General features: G+C 52.2%; 1 protein-coding gene across 6 annotated transcripts in view; it reads right to left on the bottom strand.

Annotated features, from left to right (window-relative positions):
- Window positions 1-20,259, bottom strand: part of TPCN1 (two pore segment channel 1) — a 59,426-nt gene that overhangs the window by 24,307 nt on the left and 14,860 nt on the right. For 4 of the 6 annotated variants that reach the window (XR_006604762.1, XM_045073571.1, XM_013056558.2 and 1 more), the window contains exons 3-4: window positions 14,297-14,434; window positions 5,294-5,409 (exon numbers count right to left, since the gene is read on the bottom strand). Coding sequence is in view for 5 of the 6 variants with exons in the window: in XM_045073571.1 (XP_044929506.1) it covers window positions 5,294-5,409; window positions 14,297-14,434 (254 nt within the window). In the remaining variant the exon portion in view is untranslated. The remainder of the gene's footprint in view (window positions 1-5,293; window positions 5,410-14,296; window positions 14,435-20,259) is intronic. The other 2 variants (XM_045073572.1, XM_013056559.2) reach the window with 1 other exon arrangement.

The raw sequence follows: 20,259 nt of genomic DNA, 5'->3' as shown, positions 1-20,259 counted from the left end.
GAAGAATCAAAGAATAGTCCCCAAGAGAATGAACAGCAGCGACACATGTGAGCCCCTCAGCGGCCAGACTCCCATGCTCGGAAGTGTCTGTGCAACGTAACAAACTGGGGGTCGGGGTGAGCAAACACTGCGGAGTCCTGCTTCCCCACGCCTCCCTGGAGAACACTCAGAAAGTCCCTTCCCCTTCTTCAACTGCCAAGGGGCTAACATGTGTCCTTACTCATTAGGCTCCCCCAAGACACTTAGGATGGGGTGTGGGGTACGGCAGTCTCCCGGCAGATGTCGCCTGTTATTATGATTATGATACTAACATTGAGAAGAAAAGGAGCCTGAAAATACCGTATATTATATATAAGGTACACACACACACACACACATAAAATATGTTCTGCTTCTTACTTTCTTGACTATTTCACCTCCTTTCCAAACCCCTGCACAATGACAGGCCTTGCCCTGATTGCCGCGCTCCAGTGATAATGGGACAGGAGCCGACCCTGACTGAGTGCCCCCTAGACCAGGCCCTTCCCTGAGCCCTAGACCCTCCTTCACCCCTGACCATGGCCTTCTCAAGTGGGTGCTCTTATTCCCCCATCTGACAGATGAGTAAATCGAGGGACAGAAGCTTCAGGAGCACCTGAGCTTCTGGAGCCAAGCCATCTGGGTCCCGTGCTCGGGCTCTGTGACTAGCCTCCAGCTACTGACGTGGAGACTAAGTGACAGAGCCCCGGGAGCGGCCCACCTGTCACTACGACCAGATGACATTCCAGGGCCACCCCCCAACCCCCGTTCAAGTCAGCCTTCTAGTGGTGGTGGTTGGTGGGGGTGGGGGGGTCTTCACTGCCTCTCTGGAACTAGTGGGCGTGGGGAGGAGGGTCGCCCCGCCTCACCCGCCCTGTCGCATCTGCACCCCAGCCAGCTGCCAGCGCGGAGTGGAAATTACTTGGTAAAGCTCTGCATGCGTCGCCGAGCTTTAGCACTTCTGAACTGGGGGCAACGCCGCCCCCTGCACCGGCCCCCTCACCCAGCCCGGCCCGGAGACACCCGCTCCTCACCCCTGGGGTGCCGCGGGCAACTAGTGTTTCAGTCTCAGGGATGCCACCCAACACCCTCAAATGCACGGAGCAGGGGAACGAGATATCCGGCCCCAAATGTCAGAGGTGCACCTGGCTCATCACTTCCGGCACCAACTCTCCGCTAGACTTTTCCCACCAGCTTCATTTCCTGGAGAGGGAAGTGGCGGAGCCAGAAAGGACACCCAGGCCCCCTGACCCAGAGCCCTCTGGCAGCATTCCAGCTGTCCTGGATGAGTCAGACCTTCACCTCTTCCAGCTATTCGGCTCTTCTGAGATCAAGGTCACCCTCCACAGGCCCACAACCCTCATCCCAGGGAGGAGATCACCATAGTGATTCCTGCTGAACCCACAGGCTAGCAGAAGGAGGGCTCTAAGCCCAGAGGGGCCCACTGTGCCATGGAAAGCAGTCTGGCCTGGCAAGGGATGTTGTCAGATCTCACCCAGCGTGGTGCCTGCTACACACAATAGGTGTTTCATGGTAGTTTGGTAGGATGAACCACTCCCGCCAGAGATCACTTCTCCAGGCCACAGCCCGGCCTGAGAACTGCCCAGTAGCTGTGGGAAGGGGAGCTCTGCCCTCGGCTGTGGTTTGTGAGGTAGCCTGGAGCGAGTCACTTCCCCAAAGCCAAACACATCACTGCCCTTGTTACCAAAAACTAAAGACAAACCACAGTCCCGTCCGGGGCAGGCCAGACAAAGGGAACAAACATCCCGGCGGTCAAACAGCGGGCATGCTGGGCCAGCCTGGTTCGCGGTCCTGTGATCTGTGCAGGGCTGTGGTTTGTACCAGCACCGCTGTGGCCGGGGGGACACGCAGAGGGATCTGGGAAGACTCTGGCTTGGATTACCAGCAAATGCAATTCTCGGGTAATGTCTTCCAGTAAATAGCCAGGAATGAAGGTCTGGCTAGCGGAAACCACTGGCAGGGGGGCTTGGGTTTCACATCTAGGGTGAGAGAACTGCCAGCAGAGACAGAATAAGATCTCCAGCACCAAGGATAGAGCGATGAGAACACTGGCCTTGTTTCCTGGCCGCTGATCACGAACTACATTAGGAGAAATCAGACAGGCCAGTTGTGTATGACTTCTGGCTTTGCTCTCTGCTCCCTAGGGCAGAAATTCCACCCAGGAAACCAGTCCTGTCTCAGAGGCACAAGGACTGCGGAGCAGAGCAGAGCACATGGTTCCCGAGGATGAGCGAGTCAACAGGCCTCAGGTACCCTCCAGGCGGCAAGGGGCCAATTACTCAAGCACTCCGACCACCCGCTCAGCCGAACAGCAGGAGAAAGACCATCTGACACGGCTACGCCCACCCACTCCCAGAAATGGCCACGACTAATGTTCCCAGGCATCCAGGTATGGTTTTTATTTTTATTATTTTTTTAAAAAATGATGCATTGTTGGTAAGATAATTCAAGTAACACACAGGATTATAAGGCAGTAAAAATTCCATCAGCCAAAGATAATCACCTTTAATATTTAGATGAACAACTTTCCAGATGTGAATGGGGAAATCTGTATGCACACACATGTGTATGCTGCAATATACATGTATGAACCTAAGTGTGTGTGTGTGTGTGTATATAAATATTACACAAAAATTATCACACTCTACCTGCCATTCTGTGGCCTCTTTTTCACATGGCCCACTTTTAAATGGTTACATGTGGTCAGTTATAGAAATGGAGGAACAATGTGGAGAAGAAAGAGCATCGCTTGGAGGTGAGCTGGACATGGTTTAAATCCACGCTCGTAACTTATTAGCTGGATGGCCTTGGACTCCTTTAGTTCCCCTCAGTGTCGGCTGCTAGTCTGCAAATGGAAGACGATCAAAGCACTTTGGGAGGCGACTGTTAAAATGTGACTCACTTAGAAATAGATATTTTTATCACTAATGGTCTCAGCCGCTTAAGGAGAGAAGGAATTACCAGATTTCTGAAGTCCCCCAGGCCATCCTACCTCTGTGTTTTGACCCACTCCGTGCTCTTCTCCAGCATCTAGTCAACCTCGGAGTAGGTGACAGTGCACAGGTGACCCTGGGGGGACTCTGCGAGATCATCAACAGACATGCCTGAGCTCGCCAAAATGTCTCTGAAACATTACTATTGCTTCAACTTGGGTCAAAATGCACTGGCTGAGGGTACGACTTGTGTGACCCCACATAAGACATGAGCAGCAGGGGTGCCTGGGTGGCTCAGTGGGTTAAAGCCTCTGCCTTCTGCTCAGGTCATGATCCCAGGGTCCTGGGATCGAGGCCCATGCTGGGCTCTCTGCTCAGCAGGGAGCCTGCTTCCCCGCCCCCCGCCAACGCCTGCCTCTCTGCCTACTTGTGATCTCTCTGTCAAATAAGTAAATAAAATCTTAAAAAAAAAAAAGACATGAGAAGCATAAAGACAATTGAACGATCACCAAACAAATATCCAAACGTAATGCAATCCTCCAAAAGAAGTAACCAAACACGTACTTGCAATGTGAGAGCTGCTTCAAAGAGAAAAGATTAGGGGAAATTATTATTCAAATGAATTTCAGAAAGATTCCGTTTCCTCACCTAGACTCTTGCTCCTTGCACACAAGAAACAGAGATCTCACAGTGACAGGAATGGCAAGATTATGGCAATGGCGCAGACAGTGCGACGGGCAGTTAAGAGGCAATACCCCTTTTGGAGAACACTCAATAACTGTACATCAAGGGCCCTAGAAATGTTGATACTTCCCGTCTGGTAATTCCACTTCCTAGAGGCTTTCCTAATAAAACGATCCTGGATATTAAAGAGAGAAATAGCTCTTTGTGTAGATGGTCCTCGGATTATAATTTATAATAGGGAAATGCGTAATATATAATAAGGGAACCATAAAAAGGGAAAATACCCAGCCTTATCAGGATAGTTTAAGTAAATTAGGATACATTTACCAGATATAATTATAAAAGTCATTAAAATTTGTTATAGGAGTTATAATAACAGAAGAAAAAAGCTTCCAGGAGTGCCTGGGTGGCTCAGTGGGTTAGGCCTCTGCCTTCAGCTTGGGTCATGATCCCAGGGTCCTGGGACTGAGTCCCATATGGGGCTATCTGCTTGGTGGGGAGCCTGCTTTCCCCTCTCTCTGCCTGCCTCTCTGCCTTCTTGTGATCTCTGTCAAATAAATAAATAAAATCTTTTAAAAAAGAAAAAATGAGGGACATCTGGGTAGCTTAGTGGGTTACGCCTCTGCCTTCGGCTCCGGTAATGATTTCAGGGTTCTGGGACTGAGTCCTGCATGGGGCTCTCTGCTCAGCAGGGAGCCTGCTTCCCATCTCTCTCTGCCTGTCTCTCTGTCTACTTGTGATCTCTCTCTCTCTGTGTCAAATAAATAAAATCTTAAAAAAAAAGAAAAAAGCTTCTGTTACACACTATGGGAAAAAAAAAGACTATACAACTGTGACTTTAAAATTAACTTTACAGGGGCGCCTGGGTGGCTCAGTGGGTTAAAGCCTCTACCTTCAGCTCAGGTCATGATCCCAGGGTCGTGGGATCGAGCCCCGCATCAGGCTCTCTGCTCGGCAGGGAGCCTGCTTCCTCCTCTCTCTCTGCCTGCCTCTCTGCCCACTTGTGATCTCTGTCTGTCAAATAAATTAATAAAATCTTTAAAAAAAATTAACTTTACAAAACACATAAAACCTATGTATTATTCTTCAATAATGCTGACAGTGACTTAGGTGGACATATTTTCCACAGCCCCTTTGTGCCTAAACTTACCACAATGAGCGTGTGTTACTTCTACAAAGAAAGTTTTTTTTTTTTTGAAAGAGAAAAAAAAAAAACCAAAAAACATAAAACCAACCAGTACCAAGCAAGAAACAGCAAGCCTGAAAGCAAATTAACAGGAAAGAAATAAAGGTCTCTAAGTTCCCATAATGGGCAACAAACCCCTGCTACAGTGTAACATATTTAAAGAAACTCCCCCCTCAGGACCTGGCTGCCAGTGTGCCCCGAGGCCAAGTGGATAGACTCAGGGAGACTCCGGCAGGCAGGGCCACATGCTGGTGGTCACAAGAAAGTCCACACACATCGCCCTGCTCGTCTGAGCATGATCATGTAAGCTCTCCCCACCTTACAGATGAGAAGCTCACACACGGAGCCGGGACAAGAACCAAAGCCAGAGCTCTGGGGCTGTAACAGAACCCTGGCCGCACAACTCGGCCCAGAGGCACCGGAAACAGACATCCCGATCGGAGAGACTCACCTGGAGGTAGATTGCTGCCTCTTGATAATTGATCTCCCAGTTGTGTCCAGTGGGACTCTCATCCCCTGAGCCTAGACTGGGGGTCCGGGAGTCGTGGACGGCATAGCTGCCTCCATCTGCATAGGAAGGGGAGAGGGATTCACTTACAACCCAGGCTCAAGAGAATAAAGGCACTATTCACCAGAAGAAAAGGCTCGTCTGCTCACACATATATCCCATTATCTACAAGTCAGTGCTAGAATCCCTGGAATAATAGCAAGGATTAGCACGGCTAATTAAAAATGCTTTTCATTCTCTCGTTAAATGAAAGAAGCGAGTGCAAGAGAACACATATAAAATGCTATCTTTTGTGTAAAAAAAAAAAAAAGGCGGGGGAGGCAACAGGAAAACATACAGGTATCTATCTTTACAAAAAGAAACAAGGATACATTTACCTACAAGGGGTGCAGGGGGCAGTGTAGAAGTATCACTCAAAGGGAGTGATCCTTCTGAACACATTTTTTAAAAAGATTTTTTAATTTATTTAGAGAGAGCAAGTGAGCGAGCAGGAGAGGGGGAGAGAGAGGATCTCAAGCTGACTCCACAGTGAGTGCAGAGCCAGACACGGGCCTCAATCTCACGACCCTAAGATCATGACCTGAGCTGAAATCAAGAGTCAGGTGCTTAACCAACGGAGACACCCAGGCGCCCCTTTTTTGTACATTTTTGACTTTTGGAGGCATGTTAATATTCTACATGGTTAAAACAAAAATAACTGGATTTGTTTCCCGGTGCAGGGTCATCTGTTTTTGTTTTTGTTTTTCCCTGCTGATATCCAGGCCTGTTCACTTTCAGTAACACTGAACCCATCTGCCTTTGGAGAACCTCCTCTCCCTCCCTACTCTGCACCCATGCTTTATCTCCAGCCGACTCCACCCCTGGCTCGCGGCAGGTGCAACAGAAGCCCTTCTTTTCCCTGGACAGGCATTGGTTCAGGCTGGCGGGGGCAGAGTGGGGGTGGTATTCTATCTCGGGCCCAGCTAATGAGGGTTGAACATGGACCTTTTCCTGAAGCACTCAAGAAGGAGGGGCTCTTTCTGTGTTGGGGCAGGTGGCTGCCTCTGCCGCCACCATGTGAGGGAAGCCTACCTGAGAAGAAAACTGACAGGGAACATAAGAATCACAGGGATAACATTAGTTCCACCCTGGGACTGAGATGTGCCCGATACCGACCTCCTAGCATTTCCAAAATCTGAGCCTATAAAGATCCTTTTATACTTAAGCCTGTCTGAATTGGGTTTGTCACAACCCTCACGTGTGTCCACAGATACATGGTAAGCAAAGGCACTAAGAGATGACTTTCAACTTGGTAATTTATTGGGAAGTTTTGTCATCAACTTGACCATAAATTCACACTCAAACTGATCCTCCTCCAGAAAAATAAAGAATGAAGTTATGTTTGGATAAGGAGCTATGCACAGAGGTGGCAGGAAGCAAATGTGTAAAGCTCACCACCCGACAGGAAAGGAGAGGAAACTGGCAAGGGTCCTACCGCTGCAGAGTCCTACCTGGTCCTTCTAAGCTTGAACGGCCAGCCAAGGGCAGCCGGATCCTGCAAAGCTCTTCTCCACCCACTTCTAAAAACAACTTCATGTAGGTATATCTGACACACAGTAAAATGCACAATCTGGTATGTTCTAATATAGGCACACGCTTGTGAAACCACCACTACGATCAAGATCACACATCCGGGGCGCCTGGGTGGCTCAGTGGGTTAAAGCTTCTGCCTTCGGCTCAGGTCATGATCCCAGGGTCCTGGGATCAAGCCCCACATCGGGCTCTCTGCTCAGCAGGGATCCTGCTTCCCCCTCTCTCTCTGCCTGCCTCTCTGCCTACTTGTGATCTCTGTCAAAAAAAAAAAAAAAAAAAAGATCACGCATCCATCACCCCTTCCATCCACGCCCAGGCAATCACTGCTCTGTGCTCTCTGTCACTATTAGATGACTTTGCATCTCAGAATTTTACAAAGAAGGGATCACAGAGTACGTATGCTTTCCTGGTTTGACCTTGCTCCCTCAGTGTAACCACTCTGAAATGCATCCATGCTGTTTTGTGTATCGGGAGCTCATTCCGGTGTTTTGGCTGAGCAGTATTCCGTGGTATGTGGATATACCATGGTTCATCCGCTCACCTGGTGGAGACCCAAGTGATTGCACCCAGTTTGGGGCTGTTTCAGACGAAGCTGCTATGAACACGCATGCGTGCGGCTTTGTACAGACACGTGCTTTCAATTCTTTCCAGTAAACACCTACGGGTGAAATTGCTAGATCATACGCTTAACTTAAAAAACTGCCAGACTGTTTTCCAAATGACCTGCAGGGCAGGGGAGACCCTGTTCCTCCACACTCTCACCCATACCGGACATGCTCCGTCCTCTTAATCTTGTTCTAAAGCTTTTAATATGCATTTGGGCTAATAATCTTGAGGCCTTTCCACAGGCTTATTTGCCATTTGTATGTTTTAGCTGAAGCATGTTCAAATCTTTTACTTGTTTGTTTTTTGGGTAATTTTCTTACTTTTGTATATATATATATATATACATATATATATATATATACATATATATATATATACATATACATACACATATACGTATGTGCATTCTCTAAATAGACCCAAATCTTTATCTATCTGAAGTCTTTATTTCAGCTTTTGATTATTTCTTTCAATTAGGGATTAGTGTGGCTTTTCCTATTCTTTTAGTTTTAATCCCTTAGTGTCGTTATATTTAAACAGTGTTTCTTGGAGGCACCATATAGTTTGATTTTGCTGCCTCCCCTCAGTCTGAAAAATCTCTGCCTTTTAATTGGCATATTTAGATTTATCACATTTAATGTAATTATTGACAGGGTTAGGTTTAAATATATCATCTTGCTGTCTTTTTATAGTTGTCCCATCTGTTCTTTGTTCTCTTTTTCTGCCTTCTTCTGGGTCACTGAATATTTATTATGATTCCATTTTATCTCCTTTACTGGCTCAGCTACAATGCTTTTTGGAGGTTGCTTTAGGGTTTATGGTACACATTTTCAATTTACCACAGTCTATGGTCAAGCGATATTGTGTCACCTCATGTATAGGATAAGAACCTTACCCGTTTAATGGTACACTTCCCTCTCTCCCCTCCCAAACTTCAGGCTTCTGGGAACGCAGCGATTTCCAGTTCACAGACCTAACCCGGAATGTGCCTCATCTCCATTGCGAGGATGTGTAACCACAAGAAGGGACTGTACCAGCCGAAGCACAGAAGAACAGTAAAGAGTTAACACTACTCGTGGGCTCTGTGCTTTGCGCTCACAATCCCAAGCAGCATGTACGGTCATAAACGCTACTGTACAAGGATGTTAAGCAATTCAGCCAAGGTCACACAGCTCTAAGGGGCCAAGCCAGGATTTGACCCTGGGCAGCCGGGCTCCAGAACAGATGCATTTAACTCCTATGCTCCATGACCAACTCTAAGAGAGAGGAGTCTGAGAAGAAGGACAGCAGATGATGCCTTTAAAGCCATGGTAACAAACATTTATTGAGGCTTACCACATGCCAAAACCTAGGCTGCAACAGACTGTATTTTGCAAATTCAGCCACGGCACAATCTTTCATCCTACGTGCTCTTCTAGAACCTTGCCGCTTCCACACGAACGGGTGGAGCCTGGGTGTCTCCCTCTTGAAACCAGGTGAGACTGTGCCTATCTTGACCAACACAGGATGGAGGACATAATGCTAATGACTTCTGAGCCTAAGTCATAAGAACGCTCCCACCCTTTTTCTACTGGGACCCTTGCTCCTGGAACCTAGCCACCACGCTGTGTGACGGAGAGGCCTGTGGAGAAGAAGCAAGGCCCTCTGTCCACAGCCCAGCTGATGCCCCAGCCTACAGCCTGCAACCTGCCAGTCGGATGAACGAACCATCTCAAAACCAGATCCTGTACCCCAGACAAGTGTCCAAACTGACACGGCGTGGCACGGAGATAAGCCCCTCCACCGGGCCCTGCCCAAACTGTAGTCTTTTGCACAAAATGTCTCAAGGCAATATCTGCTATCTTCAGGCACTATGTTTTCGGATGCTCTGCTCTAGAGCGATAGATAACTGACTCCCACCTAAGTGCTTTATACCCACTGACCTATGTAACGCTCCCGACAACCCCACAGAAAAGCCAGGTGCCTTTCTGAAGACAAGTGGCGAGCAGGAAGCAGGGCTGGGATACCTAACTGGGTGATTAGTTCCTCATCAGCAGGCTACATGCCTCTTCCATTTCTTCTCGGGAAATGGAAGCCTGGAAAGGGTGGCGCCAAAAGGATGAAACACAGCAGTTCAATCCCTCTAAGAAGTTACAAGCAGGAGGTGGCCCATCTGGCTGCAGCTCGCGGTCAACCATTCCGGTCCTTCTCTACCCGAGGCCGACGCTCCCCGACTCTGCTCCCGGTTTCCATTTCTGGAAGAAGTAAGCCCTAGGCACAGACAGAAGGTCGAACCGCCTTCCTGGATATGCTGCTGTGGACCAGGGAAGCAGGAGCCGTAATGCGCCTCCCCGGTAGGAGAAGCCGCCGGCAGGCAGCTGGACGGCACTGCGCCCTTGCGTGCCTGTGCCCGTCCTCCACGACCTTCCCGCTCCATGGCAGGAGCCTGCGCCCGCGCCACAGCAGTCCTAGGTGGAAGAAATAACAGGGCCAGTGTGGGGTGGGCGGCGATGAGCTGGCACAGATGGCGGCGGACATTACTGCCACTTTCCCAGGCGGTGCTGGATGCTGGCATCTGCGTGAGCCCCTGCCTCAGAGACCCTCTGCTCAAACTTTCTTGGCCCTTCCTTCCTCTCGGGGCTCTCAGCAGATGTATCTGCCTTCTTCCTCACACCCAGGAGCTCCCTCAGCCCTCCTGGTTTCTCCCCTCTGGCCTTCACCACTTCCGCCGCACACCACTGTGATGGGGTTGACAGCGGCGAGGAGGGTGGCTATCACCTCTCCCAGTGCAGGCCGCTCCTTGCCACCCGTGCACCTCGCTCACACTCCCACCAGCAGGTTCTGCCTGGGATCAGGTGCCCCGTGGCATCTTCCCCTCTAAGCCACAAATAACAGCTCCCTCCTGTTTCTGAAATCCACAGGGACCACTGGGATGGGGAGAAAGACCAGGCTTCCAGGCTTTGATGGAAAACTTTGACATTGCCTTTCTCTCCATGGCCAGTGAGGCTCCAGCTCAGCTCTCCTCTCTGAGACCCATCTCCACTCCCCACCTTCGGGGGTCCCTGCCTTTCCCCTACAAGACAGCAATAGCCCCCAGGCCGGCTCTCGCTGCCCCAGCCTCTCCCGGCCTCCTGACCCCAGGCATCTTGTTGGAGGATGAGGTCGGCAAAGCATCAATAGGGAACGTGCTCTGTTGCTTAAAATCTCGAAATGGCTTGTCCTCAGGAAAAACTCAGACTTCTTCGTCCTACAAGGAGCTATATGCATCCGGGCAAGCAAGGGTCTTCAGAACCACAGTCCCTCCCAAGCTCTAACAGACGGGTGGCTCGGCAGCCTGGCGCTCACGGGCCGGGCTCCAGAGGGCAGCCGGTTCCTAAGGCGCGCTGAGGACACAGGGGGTCCCATGTGACAGTGAGCACCACAGAGATAAAACGCGTGCTCCAAAGCCACAGACCACACAGGGCGGGCTGGCGTGCGAGAGCAGACGTGCTGCACGGCTGACCAACGACGCCCTGGGCAGAAGGGGCTCTAGATGTCGTGTTTGCTTTGCTGAAGTAAGTCAGTAAATGCTAGGCCCTGTGACAGCTAGGCACACAGTTGTTATTTTATTCTAAATACGATCTGTACATTGGAAGTAATTCTTTACAAAATTACTTTAAGCCAACAATTGCCTTGTTCATTTACTCATTTGTTTGGTGGGTGTCCACAGGGCAGAGGGCAGGATGGGGACTGGAGGTACCTGGAGAGCCCCGGCCCTGCAGGGGCACATGTCTGTGGAGACAGCAAGGGTACCATCACCACGGGGCCTCAAGAAGAGTTTCCACAGCCATCCATGGGGGTGTTTCAACAGAACGGAGGTTCACCCCGCGAGTGGGGAGTTGGACCAGCTGCCCTTGCAATCCCCAGCATCTCTGTATTTATAGGTACACGGAGACTCCGAGGGGACAGGCAGGTTAGGGCAGTTGGCCTTAAAAACAACTCAAATGCATGACCTTCCTTGGGGCAGGGTCCAGATGCCTGGACCTTGCTAGTTATCAACAGCCTTCCACAAACACCGCCTGGCTGCACGGAGAAGGCGAGGGTGCCTCTTAACACACCCATTCCTTTCCCTCTCTTGATTAACCGCAGCCCCACAAATCTACGCAGTCCAGAGCTCAGCAACTCAGCTTCTGCCCAAATAACGGACTTCCGCACACACGGCGCATATCCCCTGTGCCAGGCACTTCCTACACACCCCATATGCACGTGAACTTCATCCTCCCAACTGACCGCGACTGTCCCCATTTTGCGAATGAGGCAATGGCAGAGCAGAGCGATGTGTGAACTTGCCCCAGGTCTCACACATGTAGAAAGCGAACCAGGTCTGTGTTCAGAAGCACCGTGCTGAATCACAGAGGAGGGCTACCCCGTGTGCTCAGCAGGTACAGAGCTGGGGGATGAGTAGGTATTATGAGAAAATATTTCCCTCGACCTAAAATGTTGAGCAGAGTAGCCACACCCATAGGAACCCCAGAGCAGGAGGGCTCCTGGGGAGTCAGGAGACTCAGCCCCTGGTATGCCCTCCATTCACTATGCTGAATGATGCCCAGATAGTGGCTGCGCCCAGCCGGTAAGATCCCATGGCTTACCTGCTCCGGCCCTGTGCCATGGCCCAATCCACCTCTCCCCCGGGGAAGCACAACCTCTTCTGCCAACTGGGCTCCCCGCACCTCACCCTGCCTGTCTAGTCTCTAGGCCAGAGAAGTCCTTTATTGTGTGTGTGTGTGTGTGTGCGTGTGTGTTTTAAGTAAACTTAGTAGTTCAGTACAACAATAATCCTTTAAAAACCTAAGCCAGATGATATCACTCCTCCGCTCCAAACAGACTGCAGCATCCCGCTCTCAGGAAAACCCTCAAGTCCTCCCCGGGATTAAAGGGGCCTGTGAGACTGAGATGTCTCATCCCACCCACCTTCTTGCTCCAGACATGCTGGCCTCCTCATGGTCCTGGGACAGGCCTGGAAGGTTTTGCCTCAGGCCCTGTGCACTTTGTGTTCCCTCTGCCCTCCCCCGATCTCTCCCATCTCTGGAAGTCACTGGCCTACCCTGTCCTCCTCGGGCTGCTCTGTGCTTCTCCCTGGGGTCGTGTCACCACCTAGAAGGGCACTGATTTACTTGCCCGCCTGTCTTGTGCATTCCCCCACCTAGAATGCCAGCTCTGTGAGGCCAGGGACTTTCATCTTGTTATGGAGTCCCCGGGACCCAGAATAGCGCTGGGCATGATGGACAAATGTTCCACCAACATTTGTAATGAAGTGAAATGAAGCTCTTCCCCGAAGATTCCAGAAGCACACTCCTGGGCCAGTGACCAGAGGGCAGGCACCAGGAACTATGCACAGAGCCTGGCAGGTAGGCTCCCTTGGGACTGCAGTGGGACTGCTGCCCCGGCTGTGACATGACCTTTGTGCTTTCTAAAAGATCATTCTTTTAAGGATTTGCTGCAGAGGCACTATTTCGTATAAGGGTGATTTGGGACAGAACCTTAAAAAGAAAAGGAAAAATGTGACTGGCAGAGCCAAGAGGAAAGAATGGAGGAGTCTCCCCTCCAGAGTGGACTTTGTTCGAACCATTCAACCTGATGCTTGCTCAGAACACAGAACTTGGCTTGCTTACTAGGTTCCTAAAGGCAAAGCCCCATAGCTTGTTTGTGGCTCTTATATTCGTGGAGGGCTCAAAGGCCCAGAGGTGTGGGGGGTGCGGTGGGAAGGCTGCAGGGCTTTTCAGGAAAGCCACGGGAGACTTCACAGAGCCCCCTTCACACCTGGCTCCAGCGGCTGGGAGGCACATTTAGGGATTATACAAAGGGCGCAAATGGAAGGCAGGGAGCCCCTGGCTTGCCCTGTTCCTTTTATAGGCAGTCCTCACGCAGAGGGGGCAGCCCTGCAGCCAAGTCCAGAAGCACTTTCAGTGCACCGCAAATGGGGGTGCTGGGGCACCACGTGGCTCCTAATTCCCTGCCCCCGAACACTGCTTCCCACTTCCTACGCTGGAAAAGTGGCCACAGAGGTGATGGAAACGCTCCAAATCCCAAGTGCTTTATTGCTTCGGTTTAAGGCATGTTCAAAGGCTCAGCAGCTCCCAAAAGGGGCAGGACAATTACAGCCCATAAAAGAGAGGAAGGCAGGGGAGCAGGGAGCAAGTCAGGGGCCCACGGCTCAAGTGGGCAGCCAAGCTGGAGGACACAGACGGTGAGCCCCGTGGTTCAGACGGTGGGGTGCCCGGGGGCACAAGGCCCTGCCTGCCAGGGAACAGATCCCAGTGGGCTTCCTTCGCAAAGGCCCCCCCAAGGCAGGATGTGAGAGGCAGTGCTGAGACTCCTAGGCCCTCTGACTGGTCTCTACTGGGCATGAAGTTCCCCATGTCCTGGTGACAGCCCACGCCCTGTGCCCACTGGGTCTGCTCCGAATTGTCTGTCTGTCTGGGGAGCCTCAGCCCCGGAGAGGGGGGCGCTGCAAGCAGCCCCCTTCCCTGCTGCCCTGCCCACCTACTCCTCCGTCCTGGCCTGCACTTCCTGGGGGAAACACCCGCCCCCAGGTCTCCAGGTGAATGACGGGTGCTCCCTGTGAGGGAAGAGTCCTGGACAATAAAGCAGTCAGGAGGGCTCTCACCACAGCTCCCCAGGTCTGGCCCAACCGGGGATTGTTAGAGACCTCATGAGAATCAAGACGGCAACCTCAGACTTTGGCACTATCCTCACCCAGAGCAGGGTAGGCTCTTCCAGGTGAGCTGGAAAGGCAAGGTCAAGGCATACCGCAAGGGCCCATCTGGTGGAGACGGGATGATCTCGCCACAGGGCTGTCGGGGAGCTGGCCCTCCACTACCTCCTCCAGAAGGAAAACAGCTGCCGACCCCGGCCTCTGCATGTCCGCGTTCCTGGGAGGCAGCCGGCCTGGGAGCAGGAGGGAAGAAGGAAAAAGACCCACAGTGGGTACAGGAGGGTGGGAGAAGCAGGCTTCCAGGCCCTCCCAGCAAGCCAGCTTCTCCACTGGCTTTTGCTCGCAGGTTTTAAAAGGGCCGGAGGAAGCTGACCAGCAACATTCTTGGCAACCAAGAAGATCCCATTCTGTGCCTCCGGGGAAAGTTCCCGAAGAGAAACAGTTTGTTCTGCTCCTCTACTGCCCCGGGCAGAGAGCTCTCCCGTGGAAACCAGGCTATGGCCTCCTCTGCCCGCAGACCTTAGCCACTAAAGATTTACGCAACACCTACTCCTTAACTACCCTCCCTGGATCCTGGCAGCCAGCCCAGGGAGGTGAACATAAAATCACCCGCAGGAGGAGGGGAAGGAGTTGAAAGGAAAGGCCAACAGGGCAGGCCTTCGAATACAAAACAACAGTAAAAAAAACTTCTCTCCAAGTAGGAGAGAAGTTCCCCAAGCAGACGACAGGCCGCCAAACCAGGATGACCTGCTTGCACAGATGGTAACGCTTTCTCTGCGCTGATGTAACAGGGCCCAGACGCTCCCTGCAAAACAGCTGGCTGCTTTGCATGCAGCCTCTGAAATGACCCTGCGGGGAATCCAAGGTTTCCGTTCGCTGGAGCACAGCACAGAGCAGCATCCTGGTGGCCCCGGGTAAATAGAAACAGTTTCCATATGCCGCCGTAAAGCTGCACTAGGGAGGAGCCGGAAAGAATGGAAAAGAACAGGCAGGAGGGGAGGGCTTCTGGGATCCAACCCCCAGACCCAGCAAGGGCAGGGTCTGCGTGGGCTGGGGAAGCCACTGAGACCTTCCTCGGGGGCCTAGGACCAGAGGCTGCTGTAGATAAAAGGCCTATGAGCTCCCGGACGGGGAAGAACGCCAGACCGGGAGTGCCGCTGGGCAGGTCTATACCAAGCTCTCTAGTCTCGTTCCACCCTTGCTAGTCTTCCTTCTCCCCCTCTTAACATGTGCACGACCTCACTCACTCTCAAACACACACACACTGCACATCCTCCTCAAGCCTCCCTCCCGACTGGGCCCCCTTCCCCTCCCGCTGGTTCGCCGTCAGAATCCCCAGAGCCTCAGTTTCCCCACCCGCTAACTGGGACTGGGGCCAGCTGTGCTCTGGGCGGTACAGAAACAAATGTGAATGCCCACAAAGCACCCGGAGCCCCCCGGAAACCGGTGCCCGCCAGAATGACAACGAGCCACGGCCCAACCGTTCGCCAGTTGTCACTGAGAGCCCCACTCCATGGGAAAAAAAACTCCGAGAGCAGAGGAAAATAAACCAGAGTGACACTGATGAGTTTTCCGGGCACCGCTTCTGCTGCTGGCTGGCTCTTCAAAGGCCCCCAGATAAAAAGCGGGCAAAAGACACTCTGCGGCAAGAAAGCGGGGCGCACATTTCCTCCTGCTCGGGCCTCTCTTTCTGATGACGGGTTGCGAGATGGCACGGGACGTACGGCCATGTTATCGGTGCATGCTAGGAAAGACGGCAAACACGGACAGAGCCCTGGGCAGATATACTGACCTCCAGGAAGGGGAGGGCTGGCACAGAGCCAACATAGCTGAATCGCTGGCCTCAAGCCCGAAACTTGTTCTGCCAAAGGCTTAGGCCAGAGGAGGAAAGGAAAAACAAAAGGCTCAACTAGGCCAGTACTACGGGTCAACCACTGTTCTAGGAGGAGGAGCCTGGTTTGGAAGTAGCCAGGATAATGCCCTGTGCCACCCTCAACTTCGTTTCTGGCCAGCTGACAGAGACCAACGTGGCCAAATCCAGAGAGATTCTCTGTAGGTACAGGAGGTCAGCCACAGAAGGGCCTTGAACTGTCAGGGAAATTGCTAGAAGGTTGAGAGCAGTAGCTGTAAACAGAGGCTCTTGGGAGGGGCTGGGGACATGAGTGCTTCTTTGTAATTAAGGGTAGTGGTTACTGCCCCAGAAGCCTACCCCCAACTGGCTACTCAGAGCACCTGCTCCCTGAGGTTACAAACATGACCTTGACAGCCACTCGGCAGGCTTCATAAATCATGCAGTAATCTGGGGCAGAACAAGGGAGGGTGGAATTTTAAAAGGCTGGCCTTCCTGATACAAACAAATACGGCTTAATTTAAAGACATTTATTCAGCACCTACTGAATACCAGGCATGTGCCAGGTGTTGGATTTGAAAAAAGTCAAAACATGTACTTTGTCCTCATGGGGCTCACCATCAGGAATCATGAGAAGGAATGTGATTCTGGTGCATTAAGTCACTTCTTAGTTACAACAGCCTAGATAAGGGTATGAGCACTGCCCTCCATGGGGGCTCGTGGGCAGATGCAGGAAGATTCAGGGGTCACGACTGGGTCACTTCTGAAGGATGAAGGATGAAGACGATTCACTACATTGAGGCGGGGGTGGGGGGAGGAGAACATTCCAGAAACAGGGAAGGTCATGCATAAAGCTCAAAGAAGCAATCAGCAGGGCATTTCTGAGAAGCTAGAGAAGGTTCGGTGATCCTGAAGCTGACCCAGGCAGAGACAAGCAGGAGGAGCAGACCAGCTGAAGGAGACAGGGCCTGAGCCACTGGGTCCAAAGGGAAGCAGCCCGAGCAAGTGTGCCAATCGGAAGCACCTATGAGGCGGCCCGTCTTGGTGAACCTCACAACCCCATCTACAGATGCTGCACACAGCAAAACCTCAAGTTCAGTCTCCCAGGGCAGCACCGTGAGCACATCTGTGCAGGGCAGGTGCCCCGCCAGGAGCCACCACGCTCACCTCCGCTACCTAAGCCTCCTCACCACTCCGCGCCGGCCACGACTGTGTGCCCCCACAGACCCCCACCCCTTCTGCCCGCGGAGAGGGAAGAAGCGGCTGCTGGATGCCCGCAGGCAGGATGGTATCTCTCCCTCCTTCATCTGTGATAGTCAAGACTCGGCTTGCAATTCTGCTTTCTGCCCCTGCGTCACTGGGTTTATGGAAACAAAGGGCTTTCACTCGGACTGTCACTCATCACCAAGGATTTACTGAGCACCTACCATGTGCAAAACACTTTCTGCACACCCATCAGAAGCCTCCCCCCGCCAAATGCTTCACACACACACACACACACACACAGGCTGCAAGCCCCACTCTGTTTACCCAGTGAGGAGTACAGCACCTGTGCGAACATCTGTCCCATGTTCACTTGGAAGCATCAGAAATGCTAATTGTGAACCACGCAGGGACAGGGAAGGGAGCTGTGGAAGGGTGACCCAGGAGAGGAGACATTTTTCACCACACGTGGGCACTTCCAGAGCCCCCACGAGAGCTCAGCAGACAAGCGGCATTCGGAAGACGCTTCTGGCCATGAAACTCATTCTCCACAACGCCCCTGAGGTGTCAGCGGAGGCGTCAGCATGGAGCTGCGTCTGCACCAGCCCCTGCCTGGGAGCACCTGCCGGGCTGCCTCCATGGGGCTCGCACAGACACCGGCCGCGCCCCAGCATCTGGACCTTCCGTGGCTGCTGGCAGCCCTGCCCGAGGAGCAGCAACAAGGAGTGCGGCGGCCAGAGGCCTGGGCCTCTTGGGGAAGTGACAGTGGTCAGAGGCCGACATCCCGCAGAGAGCTGGAGGGCTGAGGCATGCCCCTTGTCCGAGACCTGCTGCTTCTACAGGAGCCAACGGGGCCGAGAGCCTGTGCAGTCAGTGGCCAGGCACTGCCCTCAGCCTCCCCTTCCTTTTTCCTCAGTTTCCCTTCCTGTCGAGTGAGGCAGGCAGCCCAAAAGAGGCATCGCGGATAGAGACAAACACAATGGAAACCAAGAGGCCAACCTAACAAGTGGGGGAGACACAGAGCTGCTTGAAGTAAACGCTCCCTGTAGTGTGCCCGGGACAAGGTGGTCAAGGAAGCGAACTTTCTTCCATTTACCATTTAAGACACTATCAAAACCAGCTAACAACTCCTTAAGAGGAAGTCAGGGATTTAATAAGAGGAAGAGCATGTTAGAGCTCTCCATCCAGAGTCCTTAAATGGCCTACTCAGGGTTCAGGAAGGGGAAACATCGCCACTTTGTTGAAAATGAAACCCTGACACTTTGTTACTATTTACTGAATTGGTCCTAGGCCATGTTACATGGAATTTCCCACTTAATCTTTATGTTAACCCTGAATGGAGGTATTCTTATCCCCATTTTACAGATGTAGAAACTGAGGCTCAGCTCCTCACCGGAGCTTATGCAGCTACCAGCCGAGGACCCCGGAATTTCAACCCCATCCTTCTCTGTAGACTAACAGCCTTTGAAGAAGCGACAGAAGGTTGGAGAGTGCCAGCAGACAACATCGCCCACACAACACACACCCACATCTCTAACGACCTGAGAGTTCTCCCAAGCCACCGGTCTGCAGACTTGGAGTCTCTAGGCACCCTGGGCCGGCATCTGAGCTCCCCATCAAAAACAGCACAAAATAACCTGCAACACGAGCACACAGGCCAAAGGGCCCAGAGGCCGAATGGGCTCTCGTACTGAACAAATCTGGGCCCTGTCGAGGCGACCAGACCAGCCCCGGGATGCGCCGTAAAAACCGCGATTGCCAACGACAAGGCCAGCCAGCCAAGTGTGAACAGCCGAGCCGGCAAGAAGAGGGCACCCTCGGGAGTCACAGAGAGGAGACACATCACGCTTGTCGACGACCACCCACAAGTGAGAGCCAACACATCCGGCAGCTTGGAGGGGCTCCAAGCCATTAGCCAGCACTGAGCACCACCACTCTGCCCAAGCTGATTTTCAGCAAGAGCTAAAGGAATTTAAAAAAAAAAAAAAATTTTTTTTTTAAATAAATACCCAATCCAACAAAAAAGAGAGATTACAGCAGGAGAAAAAAAGGCAGCCTACCAATGGCAGGGTGGTGGGGTACGGGGTGGGAAGGTGGGAGCTGAACACCCCAGGCCGCCACGGCTATTATGGGACAGGTGTGGGCTCCCGGAGAAGTGCGAAGTGCTAGAACCATCCAAAAAGTCAGCTCTTCTCAGGGGCAGCAAGGACCAGGCCCTGCCTGGACTATTTCTGACCCATCACATGTGTATGAGTCTTCTTGTCACCACAGATGGCTGCCGGAGCTGGCTACGCTGTGACCCACAGAGTCACTTGGGGCCCTGGATATTCTGTGAACCCGGTGAGTCACTCTCAGACACATTACTTCACATCTGTTTATGAAGTGCTCCGGCTATGAGTAGAAAAGTCACGGTCTCTGCCTTTGCAAAACTTGTACCACCAGAAAGAGGTACATCCGTGCCCCATATCAACACCCAAAACAGCAGCGCCTACCCAGACATTACATCGAGGGGGGAACAGTGCCTTCCTGCCCTGTCCAACCCAGCCGCCCTGAATGGGCATCACAGAGACACTGGAAAGACACCCACAAACAGGCTGAACCCTGATTGAAAGGAACTTGGTTTATAAAACCCAACTCGACACCAGATGAACTCGGGCGTATAAATCACGACGTGAAGACGCTTTGTCAAACTCAGCCCTCTTGCCCGTATTTTAAATTATCTACTTCACCAAAATTCCACTTTCTTACAACCTTTAGGAACGCACCATGGTGCAAAGCAAACCTCGATCCAGCCCATAAGACATCAATCAGATCTATCGCACGCAGGTGCTGGGGAGGGAAGGGGCCTCTGTGCCTGGAGAGCAGAGAAGGAGGCACAGATGGCGTAGAGAGTGCGAGGGTGTGGACGGGCAGCCACTACCCTAACTGGTTTGGGAAGCCTGGGGAAGGCTGGGTAGAAGAAAAGGACAAAGGTCTTTAGCTGGAGAAAGTTGGGGTAGGGCTAGA

Source organism: Mustela putorius, unplaced genomic scaffold, assembly GCF_011764305.1.
Source record: "Mustela putorius furo isolate JIRA1106 unplaced genomic scaffold, ASM1176430v1.1 tig00537248_pilon_pilon_pilon, whole genome shotgun sequence".
Lineage (NCBI taxonomy): Eukaryota > Metazoa > Chordata > Mammalia > Carnivora > Mustelidae > Mustela > Mustela putorius.
This window is presented reverse-complemented; position numbering and strand designations above follow the sequence as displayed.